Genomic DNA, 13,732 nt, shown 5'->3' on the forward strand with positions numbered 1-13,732 from the left:
AAAAAAAAAAAAAGACCAAACCCAGCCACACACAAAGAGAAAAAATGACACCAGCCATACAGAGAGAGAAAAATTACAACTATTTTGTAAACATGCCTTGAGTACCCTTGGCAGGTTCCAAGGGGCAGTGGTCACTTCTGGGGAAGCGGGGCGGGGGGAGATTCCGCCGCATTCCAGGCTGCACGCTCGGTGTGGACGCTCTTACCTCCCACCTCAGAGGCTCTGGCTCCTCGTTCGGGGCCCCCCACCGTTTAACGACGCGCGCGGTGTTTCCCGCGCCTGATTCCACGTAATTCTCACCAGCGGTGGGGAGGTTCCCGCCACCTTCGTGTTGGAGGAGACTGGCTGGACAGCGTCAGTGGTTCCCCCAAAGTCACCGGACAGGTGGGTGGTGGGGCCAGAACGCCCCGCTCTCCTCACGCCCCTCGGGGCCTGCCCAAAGGCGGGGTCCACGGAGAGCGGGTGACCTCACTGGGTGCATGGACAGGCCTCCTCTCCCGCCTCCAGGAGCTTGCTCGATGTCTTTTGTGAACGAGAGAGACCAAAATGTCGCCAGGCTGCTCCCCGAGCCTCACGGAAACACGGGGAGTTGTCACCTCAGAGACTCCGACTACAGGCGGAGCCACACACTCAGTTTGCTCGCGCCCGCCAAACCTCTACGACGCGACGCCCGGAAGTGACGCGAGGACACGCCCCACGCTCCCTAACTTCCGGCTACAGGCCTGGGCTCGCGCATGCGCCTGGGGAGCCAGGTGTGGTGTTCCGCACGCGAGTCTGCACGCGGCGGAAAGAAATGGAGGACTCCGCTTCAACACCACCCGCAGCCTCAACCGCAACCCCAGCCTCAACCGCAACTCCAGCCTCGACCTCAGCAACCCCGGCCGCACTAGGGCAGCTGGATGAAGAGCAGGTGAGAGGCCTCTGGGAGGGGGATTCGGAAGTGAGGTGGCCTTGGCCTTGTGGTGCGCGGCGTGATGGAGACGGGCTCGCGCTTCCTCCGATTCCCCGAAGATTTGAGGGTCACTGGTCGCGGTACTCTCGGCCTGCCCGCCCTTCCATGCGCACGGGTAGGCGCTCGCTTACCCCGACCCTGCGGCCTGGCTCTCTTGAATTGGAATGCAGGTATATAGCTTGGGATTCTTGAGCGAGGTGTACCTGGCTCTACTTCCCTACCGTTTGACTGTGGCCAAGTCGTTTAATTTTGTAAGCCTCGGTTACCTCGTATTTAGAATGGGCTCTGCTGCCCTCCGCTCTCCAGGATTAGAGGAGGCAATGCGCGTGCGGCGCTGTAGCCAAGGGCCTGGCGTACAGTCAGCGCTCACTGAATGCTAGTTGCAGTGTGATGCGCGTTTACTGGGATCACTGCCTTCATCATCGCGGGCGGGGGAGGAAGCATGTGCCATCTGGCACTTTTCTGCAGACGAACGGATACTCAGGTGATTTCTGATAGGGTTCTGCATTCCTGTGACTACAAATTGTAGGATCCTAATAGCTATGGTTTTGGAGGTTGCCTGTTAAACTAGAAATAGAGCAGGGGAAAAAAGGTAAAAGCTGTAGGAAGAGGGCAAATGCTAAATTGGATTGAGATTTAATTTACTTGTCTATCTTCACTTTACAGACCAGAAAGGCAGTGAAAACTCTGTTGACCCATTCCAGGTCCAGGAAAAACGCGAATGGATTGCTTTTGAATGAGAATGAAAATTTCTTTTTAATGGTGGTATTATGGAAAATTCCAAGTAAAGAACTGAGGGTCAGATTGTAAGTTCTGGTTTTCTGCCTTTGCTGTTTTAATCAGTCAATTCTGTGTAGTGTTAACAGTCGTGATTTAGTTTCTAGTGTAAACTTTGCTAACTCAAAATAAAAATCTGAGTTGATACAAATAATTGTGCTTTACAAAAAACACAGAGGAATTCAGACAAGCTTAAATTTTTTAGAAATTTCCCCAGTCTGGTGGACAATTAACCTAAGCAGTTCTATTGAATACGAAATCTATTTTTTGAGAGAACAAAAGTTAGAATAAATTGAACAGCTTTTGTACTTTAATAGAATCTGTCATCTTTTCATGTCAAACTACTTCCAAGCTAAAACCCCTGATGTCCTAGACTCGCCTCTTTTAAAATATGTTTTTATTGATTTTAGAGAGATAGAAACATTGATGGGAGAGAATATCAACATCGATCAGCAGCCCCTTGCTGGGGATTGAGCCTGCAACCCTGCCATGTGCCTTGACTGGGAATCAAACCAGTGACCTCCTGTCACTGAGCAACACCAGCCAGGCTGAACTCGCTTCTTTATACAGACACTATTTAAAACTTGGCAGTGAACTTATAGAAAAGAAACCAATGGCAATTACGCATTCTCATTGCTAGGACTTTTAGTTCAGAGATGCACCTCTGCAATTGCCAGACTTAATAAATAAAAACACAAGTAATTTTTTAGTATAAGTAAGTCCCAGGTAATACTTGGGACCTCTTTTTAAAAAAATTAAAATGTAACTGGGTGTGCTGTCTTCTATCTGACAACACTGCCTTTCTGTGGAGTCCCTCATTTCCTGAGTATCAAAAAGCCAGCTGTGCTAAAGAAAGCAGTGTATAGGGTAGTTAGTTTCTTTTCTGGGAAGGGGAGGAGGGACCAAGAATGATTACAAATTGGAAAGAACCTTTTGATCCTCAAACCCTTCAATAAGTAATGTTTACAAACCTGCCTCAGCCAGCTTCCCTTACTTACTGCTTTATGTATTCCTCCTGCATTCTGTTTTCCATACATTTGCTCAGGCAGTTTTCCCTTTGGGAAAGCCCCCTTACTTTCTCTGGAATATTTTCCCCAGCTGCTCACACCTTTTTGGTGATTTTTGTCACTTACCAGCTTCACAGTTCTTCCCACATCGTTTGCCAGGTCATGCTACTACTGTGTATTACTATCTCTTCTTAAACAAAGGAACTGTTTCCTTAAAACATACAGGCCTAGGAAGTGCATTAAACCTTTTTTTCCTTTTCTTTTTAACACAGCCTAGTAATCATGGCATGTCTCTTGGTCCCTCTTGGTTTGCTCCATATTTTCTTTTCAGCTCTTAAGAGCTCTGTTGTTTATGGAGCCCAGAGTTTTCTCCATGGTAATTTCTAAATCAGATCTGCCCTGCTGGAAATCGATTCTAGCACATTATAGGATGTGTACACATATAGTAACATATGAAATAATAGTTATATATGCACTATTCTGGGTGTCTTTGTATTTGAACTCTTATTCTATCCCAAATATTAATTGATATTTTGACCTATGGGTATTTGTGGTGACTTCCATCTTAAATCTCTGTGCTATTGAAAGTCAGACATATTTTTAAAATGTTCTCAATATAGAGAACATATACACACTTTAACAGCTGATAGCTCAATTTTGAAGATTAAATGTATTTTAATAAATACTGCCTTTATAATTATTCACATTTGGGGGAAGCACCCTGTAGTGTTTACTTAAATAGTGTGAGTGAAGTTTACTGAAATGACAGTAAATTGATTGTGTATTCTATGGCGTATAAACACTTTCTCTGTACAATAATGTTTTATTCCGTGGTTTCTTCTGTATTTTGCAGGCCCTTGCCTCATGGTATTCGATCAGATTTAGCAGATGTCTGCTTATTTACTAAGGACGAACCCAATGCAACTCCTGAAAAGACGGAACATTTTTATAAGAAGCTTCTAAACAAGCATGGAATAAAAACCATTTCTCAGGTAGGGAGCAGTTAATATTTTCAAGATAATGAAAAGATTTGAGTCAAATGAAGCGAAAAATAATGCATGGCTGTATCACCTAGTATTTCTCTCCTAGGAATTTAATTTTAACTTTTTTCTTTTTAACTTAATTCTCCTTGGCTTTAGGTAGGACATATTCCATCTTTCATCTGATGGCTCAGCTGTCCAGATTTGTTGATCCACAAGCTCACTGTGTACACCTTTCTTGAAGATTTTACAAACAGTTGTTCCATTAGGTCATTTACTCTGAACTTCTGGAGCATCCTGTGTTTGCCTCTGACTTGGCATTTCTCACCCTGTCTTACAGTTGTTGGTGTCATTTCTTTAGCTGAGGTCGTCCCATCTTATTTGTCTCCATGTTCGTGGCATTTAGCATAGTGCCTGGTGCATTTTAGGCACTCACGTGTTCACTAAACTGGCTCAAGGACATTTTAAAATCTGAATACATATTGTTCCCTGAGTATTTCTTGTAGTTGTTCATATTCTTTTTTTGTGTTCTGTGTTTTCTAGATTATCCCCCTCCGAACTTTAAAAAAGGAGTATAAAGCCTATGAGGCCAAGCTCCGCCTCCTGGGTAGTTTCGACTTGTTCCTTTCTGATGCAAGAATCCGGCGGCTCTTACCCTCACACCTCGGGAGACATTTCTATAAGAGAAAGAAGTAAGTTTCTGAGCAATGACTGGACTTGAGCATCACAGAATTTATAGGTGTATATGCATTGTACTCTAAATGTCTGTGTCGTTACAGAGTTCCAATACCTGTCAATCTGAAAGCCAAGAATCTTTCCCAAGAAATCAACTCATCAATAGGTGGAACTGTCTTAAACATCTCTAAAAGTGGTTCTTGCAGGTAGGTAAATGTATACATGTGTTTAATCTTATACTTAATAATGATTTTTATAAACATTTTTTATAAGATAGTGCTAATGAAACCAGATCCTTCTATTAAAACTAAAATCCATTCCTTAGACATACTCAGTTCTCTAGAACAATGCTATCCCATAGAACTTTCTACAGAGATGGAAATGGTCTGTATCCCTGCTGTCTCCTACAGGAGTTATTAGCCATATGTGCTTGTTGAGCACTTGCATTGTGGGAACTATAACTGACGAACCAAATTTCTAATTTTATTTGATTTTAATTAATTTAAATAGACACGTGTGGCTAATGCTTACCATATTGGATAGGGCACCTCTAGGTTAAGGATAGCAGGGAGAATGAGGTTAAATGCTTAGAGAACATCCATATAGTTCTGGGCTTTCATGTTGACCAGCATCATATTATCCTTTAATGTGAAGACCTACTTCAGTCTTGGTTTAAACATATTCAAAATTATCTCATAAAATACTTAGTCTGCTGATTTGGTCACCTGTGGTGTGGGGATGGGCTGCGGCCAGTAGTGTAGAGCTGTAGAGTATGGTCCTTTCTCCCAAAGATGCCCAGGAGCCCATGTGTATGTAGTGGTCACACAGACCATAAAATAGTATCACCAGGGTTTCTTGACCACACGCCAGGGAGGATAGTCCTTGGCAGAGTGGTTCCAGGTATGGCAGAACAGAATTTGGGCAAAACACGTGGGCTCTGATGTTGCCTTCTGCCTTCAGGTGGGAAGTCCCTTATTTGAGTGTCATTAGGTAACTGAGAAGAGTTGTTCATCAGGCCTGGCCCCTACTTTTTCATTATAGGCTGACATAAGAGTAGTGGCTCATGGGAAGCAGTTAGCTAGAAGGTCTGAGGCCTGGTTCATGGGATTGGTGAGTAGCTGTGAAAAGGGGACAGCACCATGCATCCAATAAAGGAGTAGAAATCTTCTGCCTCTAAGGTTTTTCCAAGCCAAGTCCAGAGCTTAAGAAACATGGTGGAGAGCTAATAAAAACAATACAAAAACATAATCATTCTTTTATCTCCATTCTTACCCTTCCCTAACACAGTTGTTTTCTATCTTCCTTCCCACCCTCCCCTTATGTCCACCCCTCTTCCTCCCTCCTCTCCCCCTCCCTCCTGCTATTTTTCCACCTGCAAAGCCAAGAGTGTGCTTGCAGGTAGGCGGCAGCAGACATAGAAGGTGATCAAAGCCCCTTTGCCTGGAGGGAGGTGGGGGCACCAGCCCCTGTCTCACCCTGCTTCTGAGACACCGCCCTTTTGGCTCCCATGGTAGGGAGGATGGGGACTGGCAGGGAAAGTGGCTGAGCATTCGGCACTTCTGGGCTTCCCACTTGGCTTATGTCTGCACTCTGTTTCAAATGAAGGGATGGTCTTGCTCTTTGCCAGAAGACTGATACTGTAGGAGGGAGGAGAGCTTTTTGTTTTAGAGGTGGCAGCTGGGTCAGGGCCGTGGAACTCTAAAGACAGCAAAGCAAGCAACCCTTCCAGGAATCATTCCTTTCAAAACAGTCACTACTAGAGGTAGTTGTCCTCAGAAAAGCTGTGGGCTGATTCCTGGACCTGTTTTCCTTTTTAGGTCTGTATATTTCTATTTCTCACATACCTGCCTATGCCTTATTTTGAAGAATTATTTTTAAAAATCGTTTTTGTCTGAAACTCTTAAATTTCAGCACTATCCGCATCGGTCACACTGGAATGCAGGTTCAGCACATCATCGAAAACATTCTTGCTGTTACGAAAAAGCTTTCACAGAAATTGCCAGAGGTATAGTCTTGCAGATGCATCTATTGATCGTTCATTTAAAAGACACAAAGCATGTGTAGATTACATTACTCTTTTTTTGTTTGTTTCAGAAGTGGGAGAGTGTGAAACTCTTGTACGTGAAAACTGAGAGATCAGTTTCCCTTCCTATCTTTTCTTCATTTGTCAGCAGTTGGGGTGAAGCTAAAGGAGTGAACATTTCTAAACTGAAGAAAGAAGTAAGTAGAATTTTAAGTACTGGGTAGACTTAGTCAAGGATGTAAATGCTGCCCAGAAGAGAGAACCAGGTTGCCATTTCTGCCTGGCTTTTGTCTTGCAGTAGTTTTCAGTGACTGTGGTTTTGTGTTCATTGTTCCCTCTTTACCTATGAGATTAGTTAATAAAGTACAGTAGGACATAGATTTATAATAAGGTAGGTGTTTTAATTTCTCGTCAAAGGCCTAATTAGGCTTTAAAAGGACCTATTCATTGGCAAGATGAGCTAAGAGGGGAAATCCAAAATTTAGTTTAGGTTCATTGGTGTTTATGGGCAAAATTTAAGATTCTATTAGGCTAACACGTACCTCTTGTTTTTGGTTGGTAGGTTTTTGGTGCTAATAGGTACTATTGCAAAAGAAACCAGAATGAGCCCTAGCCAGTTGCTCAGTAGTTAGAGTATCGGCCCTCGGACCAAAAGGTAGTGGGTTCGATTCCTGGTCAAGGGCACCTACCTCGGTTGCCCACTAGAATCAATCAATGTATCTCTTTCACATCGGTGTTTCTCTCTCTCCCCACCCTCTCTCTCCCCTCCCGTTTTCTTAAAAAAAAAAACAAACACACAATGGAAAAACTATCCTCAGGTGAGCAAAAAAGAAGCCAAAATGAGAGAAAATTGAAACTTTTGCTCTTTGTTGGGTCTATCTCCTCATTTGTTCATTTTTTCTTCAGCCATGTTTATCTTGTCCAATGAATTTTTTTATTTTGATCTTTTTATTTTTTTACTTCCAGAAGTTTCATTTTTTGTTCTTCTTCAAATTGGCTTTGCTTTTTTTGGTTTGCTGTTATCTAGAAACTAGAGGCTCGATGCACAAAATTTGTGCAAGAGCAGGCCTTTCTTTTCCCGGCTGCCAGCACTGGCTTCCCTCTGGCACCCGGGACCCGGGCTTCCCTCGCAGCCCCTGCTTCGTCCAGAAGACGGTTGTCCTGACGTCTGGTCTTATTAGCATATTACTGAAGGTTGTGGCATTTGGAAAATTATTTGTAGAAATGACTTGAGGTGTAGGAAGAAGATCTTATCTCCGGAGGACTGACATTTACATCTGCCAGGCACCTTGGGGCACTCTCAGTTTAGGCTTGCGCATCAAACCGTGGTGCTAAAGTTGTAGGACTCCTTCCTGCTCATCTTTGCCCTGAGGGTGGAACTCATGGGCTCTCAGCTTATCGGTCATGAAGAGGGGTTCCTCCTAGAATCCCTGCCCAGTGTGGATGCTGGGATTTGATATCCCTTTATACACCACCTCCACCCCCTATTCCCCACATGGTGGTTAAAACAGAAGTCAGTGATTAGGAGATACTCTCTGGGCCAAAGTGGATTCTGGACTTACTTCATTGTGCCCTCGTTAATTTCTGACAATATAATCAGCTTATCGATGCTTTTTTGGAAAAATTTTAAAAAACATTTTAACTTGCCTTTTTGTTTTAATTGGAAGGGTGATCCAAAATAATATAGACTGCTAGTAGAGGAAGCAAGAAGGCTGGATTTTTTTTGCCATTTGTCAGCAGAGTCATTTGTGGGCTTTGTAAAAATGTTGGAATTGCTGGTGAAAATGGAATTTGGATGCTATTATAGATGTTATTTAACAGTACTCTGTGGTAAGGATTAAGTACCTCTAGCTATGTAAACTTTTTACTCTTTTAACTTTCTACCATAACTTGAAGCAGGAAAAGAATGGTCAGGGATTTTTTTGTTTTTGTTAGCTTTATTGAGATGTAATTTATATCACATACTATGCAATCTGTATAATTCTTAACTCACCTATCAATGAGATCGACTTTCACAAAACTTGTGACTGCATAACTCAGATACCCAGATTTTGAGTATCTTATCTATAATTTACCACATAAAATGCATCTGTGGCCATGACTCAGAAACAAAGTGGCGATGGGGTTCAAGTACTGGTAATGGGGTTTGTTTGCTCAGAGCTTGTACAGGCCAAGGCCCTTTCAGGGAGCTTATGAATAATCAGAACTGCAAGTGTCATTTATTTTCCAACTAAAGTATCTCTTACTAAAATTTTGGTTTTTCGGTAGGAAGCAAAGAGAATATTAAAACTAAAAGAAAAAACGAGACGAAAGGAGAAGAAAAGAAACAGAAAGCCTATGAAACGGGGTAGAAAGTCTACATCAGCCCTACCTACAGAGGAGACGGCCTCTAAAACTTGTGGTTCTCCAGTGAAGGGCCCTGGACCCCAGAAGAAAGGGACCCCTAAGCCTGAGAAGAAAGAGACCTGCAGAATAAAAACCGAAAATAAAGTGCAAGTTGAATCTGAAGAAGAAATCCCATTGCTGGTCCCAATAGGAGAAGCTCCTGCCAAAGAAAATGTAGAGGTATGTTTGCTAATGTTTAATATCCACAGTGGATTGATTTAGTGGCCACTGTGTGTCCTACAGGCACTGCTGAGTGGTGAATGTAAGATGGGAGGCACTGTTTTTAGGGAAACCTGTTCTACCAAAGATTTTGAACTAAAAGAGAAATACTAGAGTAAACCCTAAGAACCCAGGAGATGGTTACCATGAATTACCTGACCTTTTGTTTAAATATTGGAGCCACAGTATAGTAAACACAGCCCTTTGTGTATATTGGAATCAAGGGAGCCTTGACCATATTAATCTAAGAAACTTTGCCTGTGATTTTAAAAAGCAGGCCACGGTGGACATTTGGGCAGTGGTTCAGTTTCTGAGGGTGAGTCCCGGATCACTTACCAGGGGAACCGTGGGTCCTGGACCCTGCCTCTAAAATCCTCCAAACACCCCACCCCCAATGGTTCTTAACAGAAATCTGACTTCCTGAGTTTCAGAGGAGGTGATTTAAAGGAACTGGGTTTTTTATTTTTGGTCCTTTGGTAATGCTTTTACTCTACTCATAGTATCTGTCCAAACATTGGGAGAAAACCTTGAAAACAAGGGGAGAAATAGGTCCCTAAGAATCTAGAAGATTACCAACCACCCGCCATGTGTGTAGAGAGGACTTTTGGTCCCTCTGTGTGTATCCTGGGCATATTACAGCACATTACCTGTTTTGTATTTCGTTCTAACAGTGACCCTTAAACTCTTCGATAGTAAGTACCCTCAGAGCACTACTGGATTTTTTAAATATCCTTAAAGTTAACATAAATGATCATGCTATTAACTGTATGCAGTATAATTGTTTTTAGAAAAAGTAAGCTGTTTGCTTATAATGGGGCTGGCAGGTAATATGTTGGAATTAAAGAGTGGAAAGCTTAGCTGACAGGGTGTTGTCTGTCAAGAGCTATAGAAGTATTTATGCCCTTTGAATCCATCTAGGAAATATGTTCGGCAATAATATATGGAAGTTTCATCATTGCTCATTATAGAAGCAAAAAATGAAAAAGTATTATGTACCCTTGCAGTAGTTTTTGTAAAATTACTTGAAATAATGTTTGGTAAGAGTTTATAGTTCTTAGGAAATACTAATAAAATAATTGGGAAAAGGGCATAATACTTGGAGTTTTTATTTTTTTCCACAAAAGAGGTTTATTAAAGGGGAAATCAAGGGTTTTTGGATATATAGTAGACACCCAACCTAAACTAGTAGAAGAGGAGGGTCAGAGATTTTCCAGAGGTGAATGAAGGCAGTGGATCCTTTAAAATGGGTGGGGAACGTCTGGCCTGAGGGCCTTTTAAGTCCCATGATAACATTTGGTCTGGCCCTGCCAAGGCATTAGGGTTGAGTTAATTAAATATTTGACCAAATATAGCAGACTAATTTTTTTTCTCCAAAGTGACTTTTTATTTTTTAAAATTTTATTGGGGTTGACATTAGTCAACATGAACATATAGGTTTCATGTGTGGATTACTAATTTACAAAATCTGTATATAGGACCATGTGCCCACCACCCAAAGTCAAATCTTCTCCTGTAACCTTATATTAGAACCCCTTTCCCCCCCCACCCCTTCCCTCTGGCAACCACCACACTGCTGTTTGTGTTCGTAAGTTTCAGTTTTATATTCCACATATGAGTTAAATCATATAGTTCTTAGCTTTTTCTGTTTGACTTATTTCGCTTTGCATAATGTTCTCAAGATCCATCCATGTTGTAAATGATGCTATTTCATCCTTTCTTATGGCTGTATAGTATACTCCATTGTGTATATATACCACATCTTTATCCAGTCCTCTGTTGTAGAGCACTTTGGCTGTTTCCAATTCTTGGCCACCGTGAATAATGCTGCCGTGAACATAGGGGTGCATGTATCTTTGCGTATAAATTTCTAGTTTTTTGGGTATATACCCAGGAGTGGGATTGTTGGGTCGTATGGTAGCTCTGTTTTTAATTTTTTGAGCAATCACCAGACTGCTTTCCATAGGTACTTTCCATAGTACCAGTCTACATTCCCACCAGCACTGAATGAGGGTTCCCTTTTTTCCACAATCTCTCCAACACTTGTTGTTGCTTGTCTTGTTGATAATGGCCTTGCAGACTAATTTTTAAAAAAATATATATTTTATTGATTTTTTACAGAGAGGAAGGGAGAGGGAGAGAGAGCCAGAAACCTCAATGAGAGAGAAACATCAATCAGCTGCCTCCTACACGCCCCCCACTGGGGATGTGCCCGAAATCAAGGTACATGCCCTTGACCGGAATCGAACCTGGACCTTTGAGTCCGCAGGCCGATGCTCTATCTACTGAGCCAAACCGGTTCTGGCTGCAGACTAATTTTTAAGTTGATAATTTTGTATGGCCCTTGGCAGAAAAAAGGTTCTGTACCTCTGCTTTACAAGGATGAGAAAGAAGGGATTTGGAGTGTGTTGAGTGAAGGCTTTGGGGAGAGCAAGAGCAGGGCATATCCTAGGAACTGCAATAAATGGCTACAGTGTCAGTGGTGGAGAGACAGGAAGGACAAGGGGAAAGCAAGAGAGGAGATTGTGAATAAGAAGAGTTGGAAATGCCAAAGATCTGGCTGGGGAAGTAAGGGTAGACCAGATCTATCAGCTAAATTTTCAGTGTTTTTCAGAAGTCTTTAAGCCACTTAAAGATTGGAAGCTTTTGGAACTGATACAGAGAGAATCATGTGTCAGAAATAACATTCCAGCTTCACTGGAGACCATGGATTAATCCAGGAGAAAAGTGGTCGTGGAGTGTCAGACTAGATAAGTGGTAGTGTCAGACCCGGACAGTGGAGACAGCAACAAATGGATGAAACTGATGAATTTAAGAAGCAGATTCAGCCTGGCCCATGTTGCTCAGTGGTTGAGTGTCGACCTATGAACCAGGAGGTCACAGTTCCAGTCAGGGCACATGCCTGGCTATCTGGCTCGATCCCCAGTAGGGGGTGTGCAGGAGGCAGCCAATAGATGATTCTCATCATTGATGTTTCTATCTCTCCCTTTCCCTTCCTCTCTGAAATCAATAAAAATATATTTTAAAACAAATAAGCCCTAACCGGTTTGGCTTAGTGGATAGAGCGTCGGCCTGCAGACTGAAGGGTCCCAGGTTCGATTCCGGTCAAGGGCATGTACCTTGGTCACATCCCCATGGGGGGTGTGCAGGAGGCAGCTGATCGATGTTTCTAACTCTCTATCCCTATCCCTTCCTCTCTGTAAAAAAGTCAATAAAATATATTTAAAAACAAAAAGCAGCAGATTCAGCAGAATGTGGTGAAGACTGGGTTGTGAGGTCGAGAAGAGGAAGTGAAGCAGGGGAAGAAATGGAGACAGGAAAATATTGGCTAGTAAGGAGATTAATGGTCAGAGGTGGAAGCCAGGTTTATAGAGAGAAAGAGGGGTGTTGATCAAGACCAAGTATCTTCTGAGCTGTTGTCTTTATGGGCCCAGAAAAACCTAACTTTCTTCTTTATTTAGATGCAAAAACATGCCACAGGAGAGAACTCTCCAGTAAAGAGTCCTGGTTCCAACCCACCTCGTGGGAAGAAGAGAAAGGCCTTTCCAGCTTTGGAGATGCCGAAAGCACCAGAGCCCAAGACCCCAGGTAAAGGCCCAGGGAAGAAGCCAAGAGTCAAAGAAGAAGTGGAGAAGCAAAGAAACTCTCCTTTGGGGAAAAAAGACCCAAGACAGACGCCCAAAAAGCCAGAGGCCAAGTTCTTCACTACAGCTAATAAATCTGCAAGAAAAGCTTCCCACACCCCCAAACAGTGGCCCTAAAAACCCAAAGTGCCCCAGCCGACCTAAAGTCAGTGACTTGGCCAGGAGGAAACATCAGAGCTGCCTGGAAAGCTTTTGACAAATACCCGGGTCCTGACCCCTGTCACAGCCTTCTTTCTCCAATATTGAGACCTGGACTTAAAACCTCACCAGTGATTCTGATGTATGTTTGTGGGTGTAAGAACCAGTAGTTTGAATAATCCATTTTTTAAATTGTTCTTTCATGTATTATTAGGTAATATAATAGAAATTACAGTGCTTTTATTAAAGTGTAACATTTGCTTCTGAGTAAACTATTCCGTATCTTGTTAGTTTTACTTGCATGCCTGTGATATGACCTTTTCCTTCTCTGGCTCCAGAACAGCAGTTTGTGCAAACATTTCCGAAGCTTGTCTTCAAGTCAGTGATGGGCTCCCTGCATGCAAATCAAATGTGGAATTTATGGAACATCTCAGGTTTCTTGGCCCATCATGCGAAGCTGGTATATCTCGATGGGTCTTAGGTGGTGGTTGGCCAAGGTTATAAACCACTGAGTTAGCATATATTTGGTGAGAAAAATTGACATGGCTTCATTTATAAAGGCACCAAATTGAATCCTGCCTTCTTGAGGCAAGAAAATACTTAACCTCCTTCAGCCTTCCAGTCTTCTTCCAGATTACTCCTCACCCTATAAAGAGTTGCTTAGATTTGGCACCTCTATGATAGGGAACCTGGAAATGGAGACTGTTAAATTTGGGTGATTGTTAAATATATGCCGACTTCTCAGGTGCACAGCTTTTCAGTGGATATGAGTTGGGGTACACATCACTAGTAGGAAGTGATGGGTTCACTGTAGTATGGGAAGGTCAGCATGAGACATGCATCCGAAGATCACCTGGTTCAGAAACAAAGAATAAAACTTGAGATGGTTCTTGGCAAGTCAAGTTGAGACAGTTGTTGCTTTTTAGCCCCACAAA

The 13,732-nt window shown here is 42.6% G+C and overlaps 1 protein-coding gene across 1 annotated transcript; it reads left to right on the forward strand.

Annotated features, from left to right (window-relative positions):
* Positions 1 to 698: 698 nt before the first annotated feature.
* Positions 699 to 13,087, forward strand: RSL1D1 (ribosomal L1 domain containing 1). Its single transcript, XM_005871733.2, has 9 exons — positions 699 to 910; positions 1,619 to 1,758; positions 3,590 to 3,728; positions 4,260 to 4,408; positions 4,496 to 4,597; positions 6,303 to 6,396; positions 6,486 to 6,611; positions 8,683 to 8,979; positions 12,477 to 13,087. The coding sequence occupies exons 1-9, from the start codon at positions 794 to 796 to the stop codon at positions 12,774 to 12,776; spliced, it is 1,464 nt and encodes a 487-aa protein (XP_005871795.2). The 5' UTR covers positions 699 to 793; the 3' UTR covers positions 12,777 to 13,087.
* The last annotated feature ends 645 nt before the right edge of the window (positions 13,088 to 13,732 follow it).

This window comes from Myotis brandtii, unplaced genomic scaffold (assembly GCF_000412655.1).
Source record: "Myotis brandtii unplaced genomic scaffold, ASM41265v1 scaffold355, whole genome shotgun sequence".
In the NCBI taxonomy this organism is placed as follows: Eukaryota; Metazoa; Chordata; class Mammalia; order Chiroptera; family Vespertilionidae; genus Myotis; species Myotis brandtii.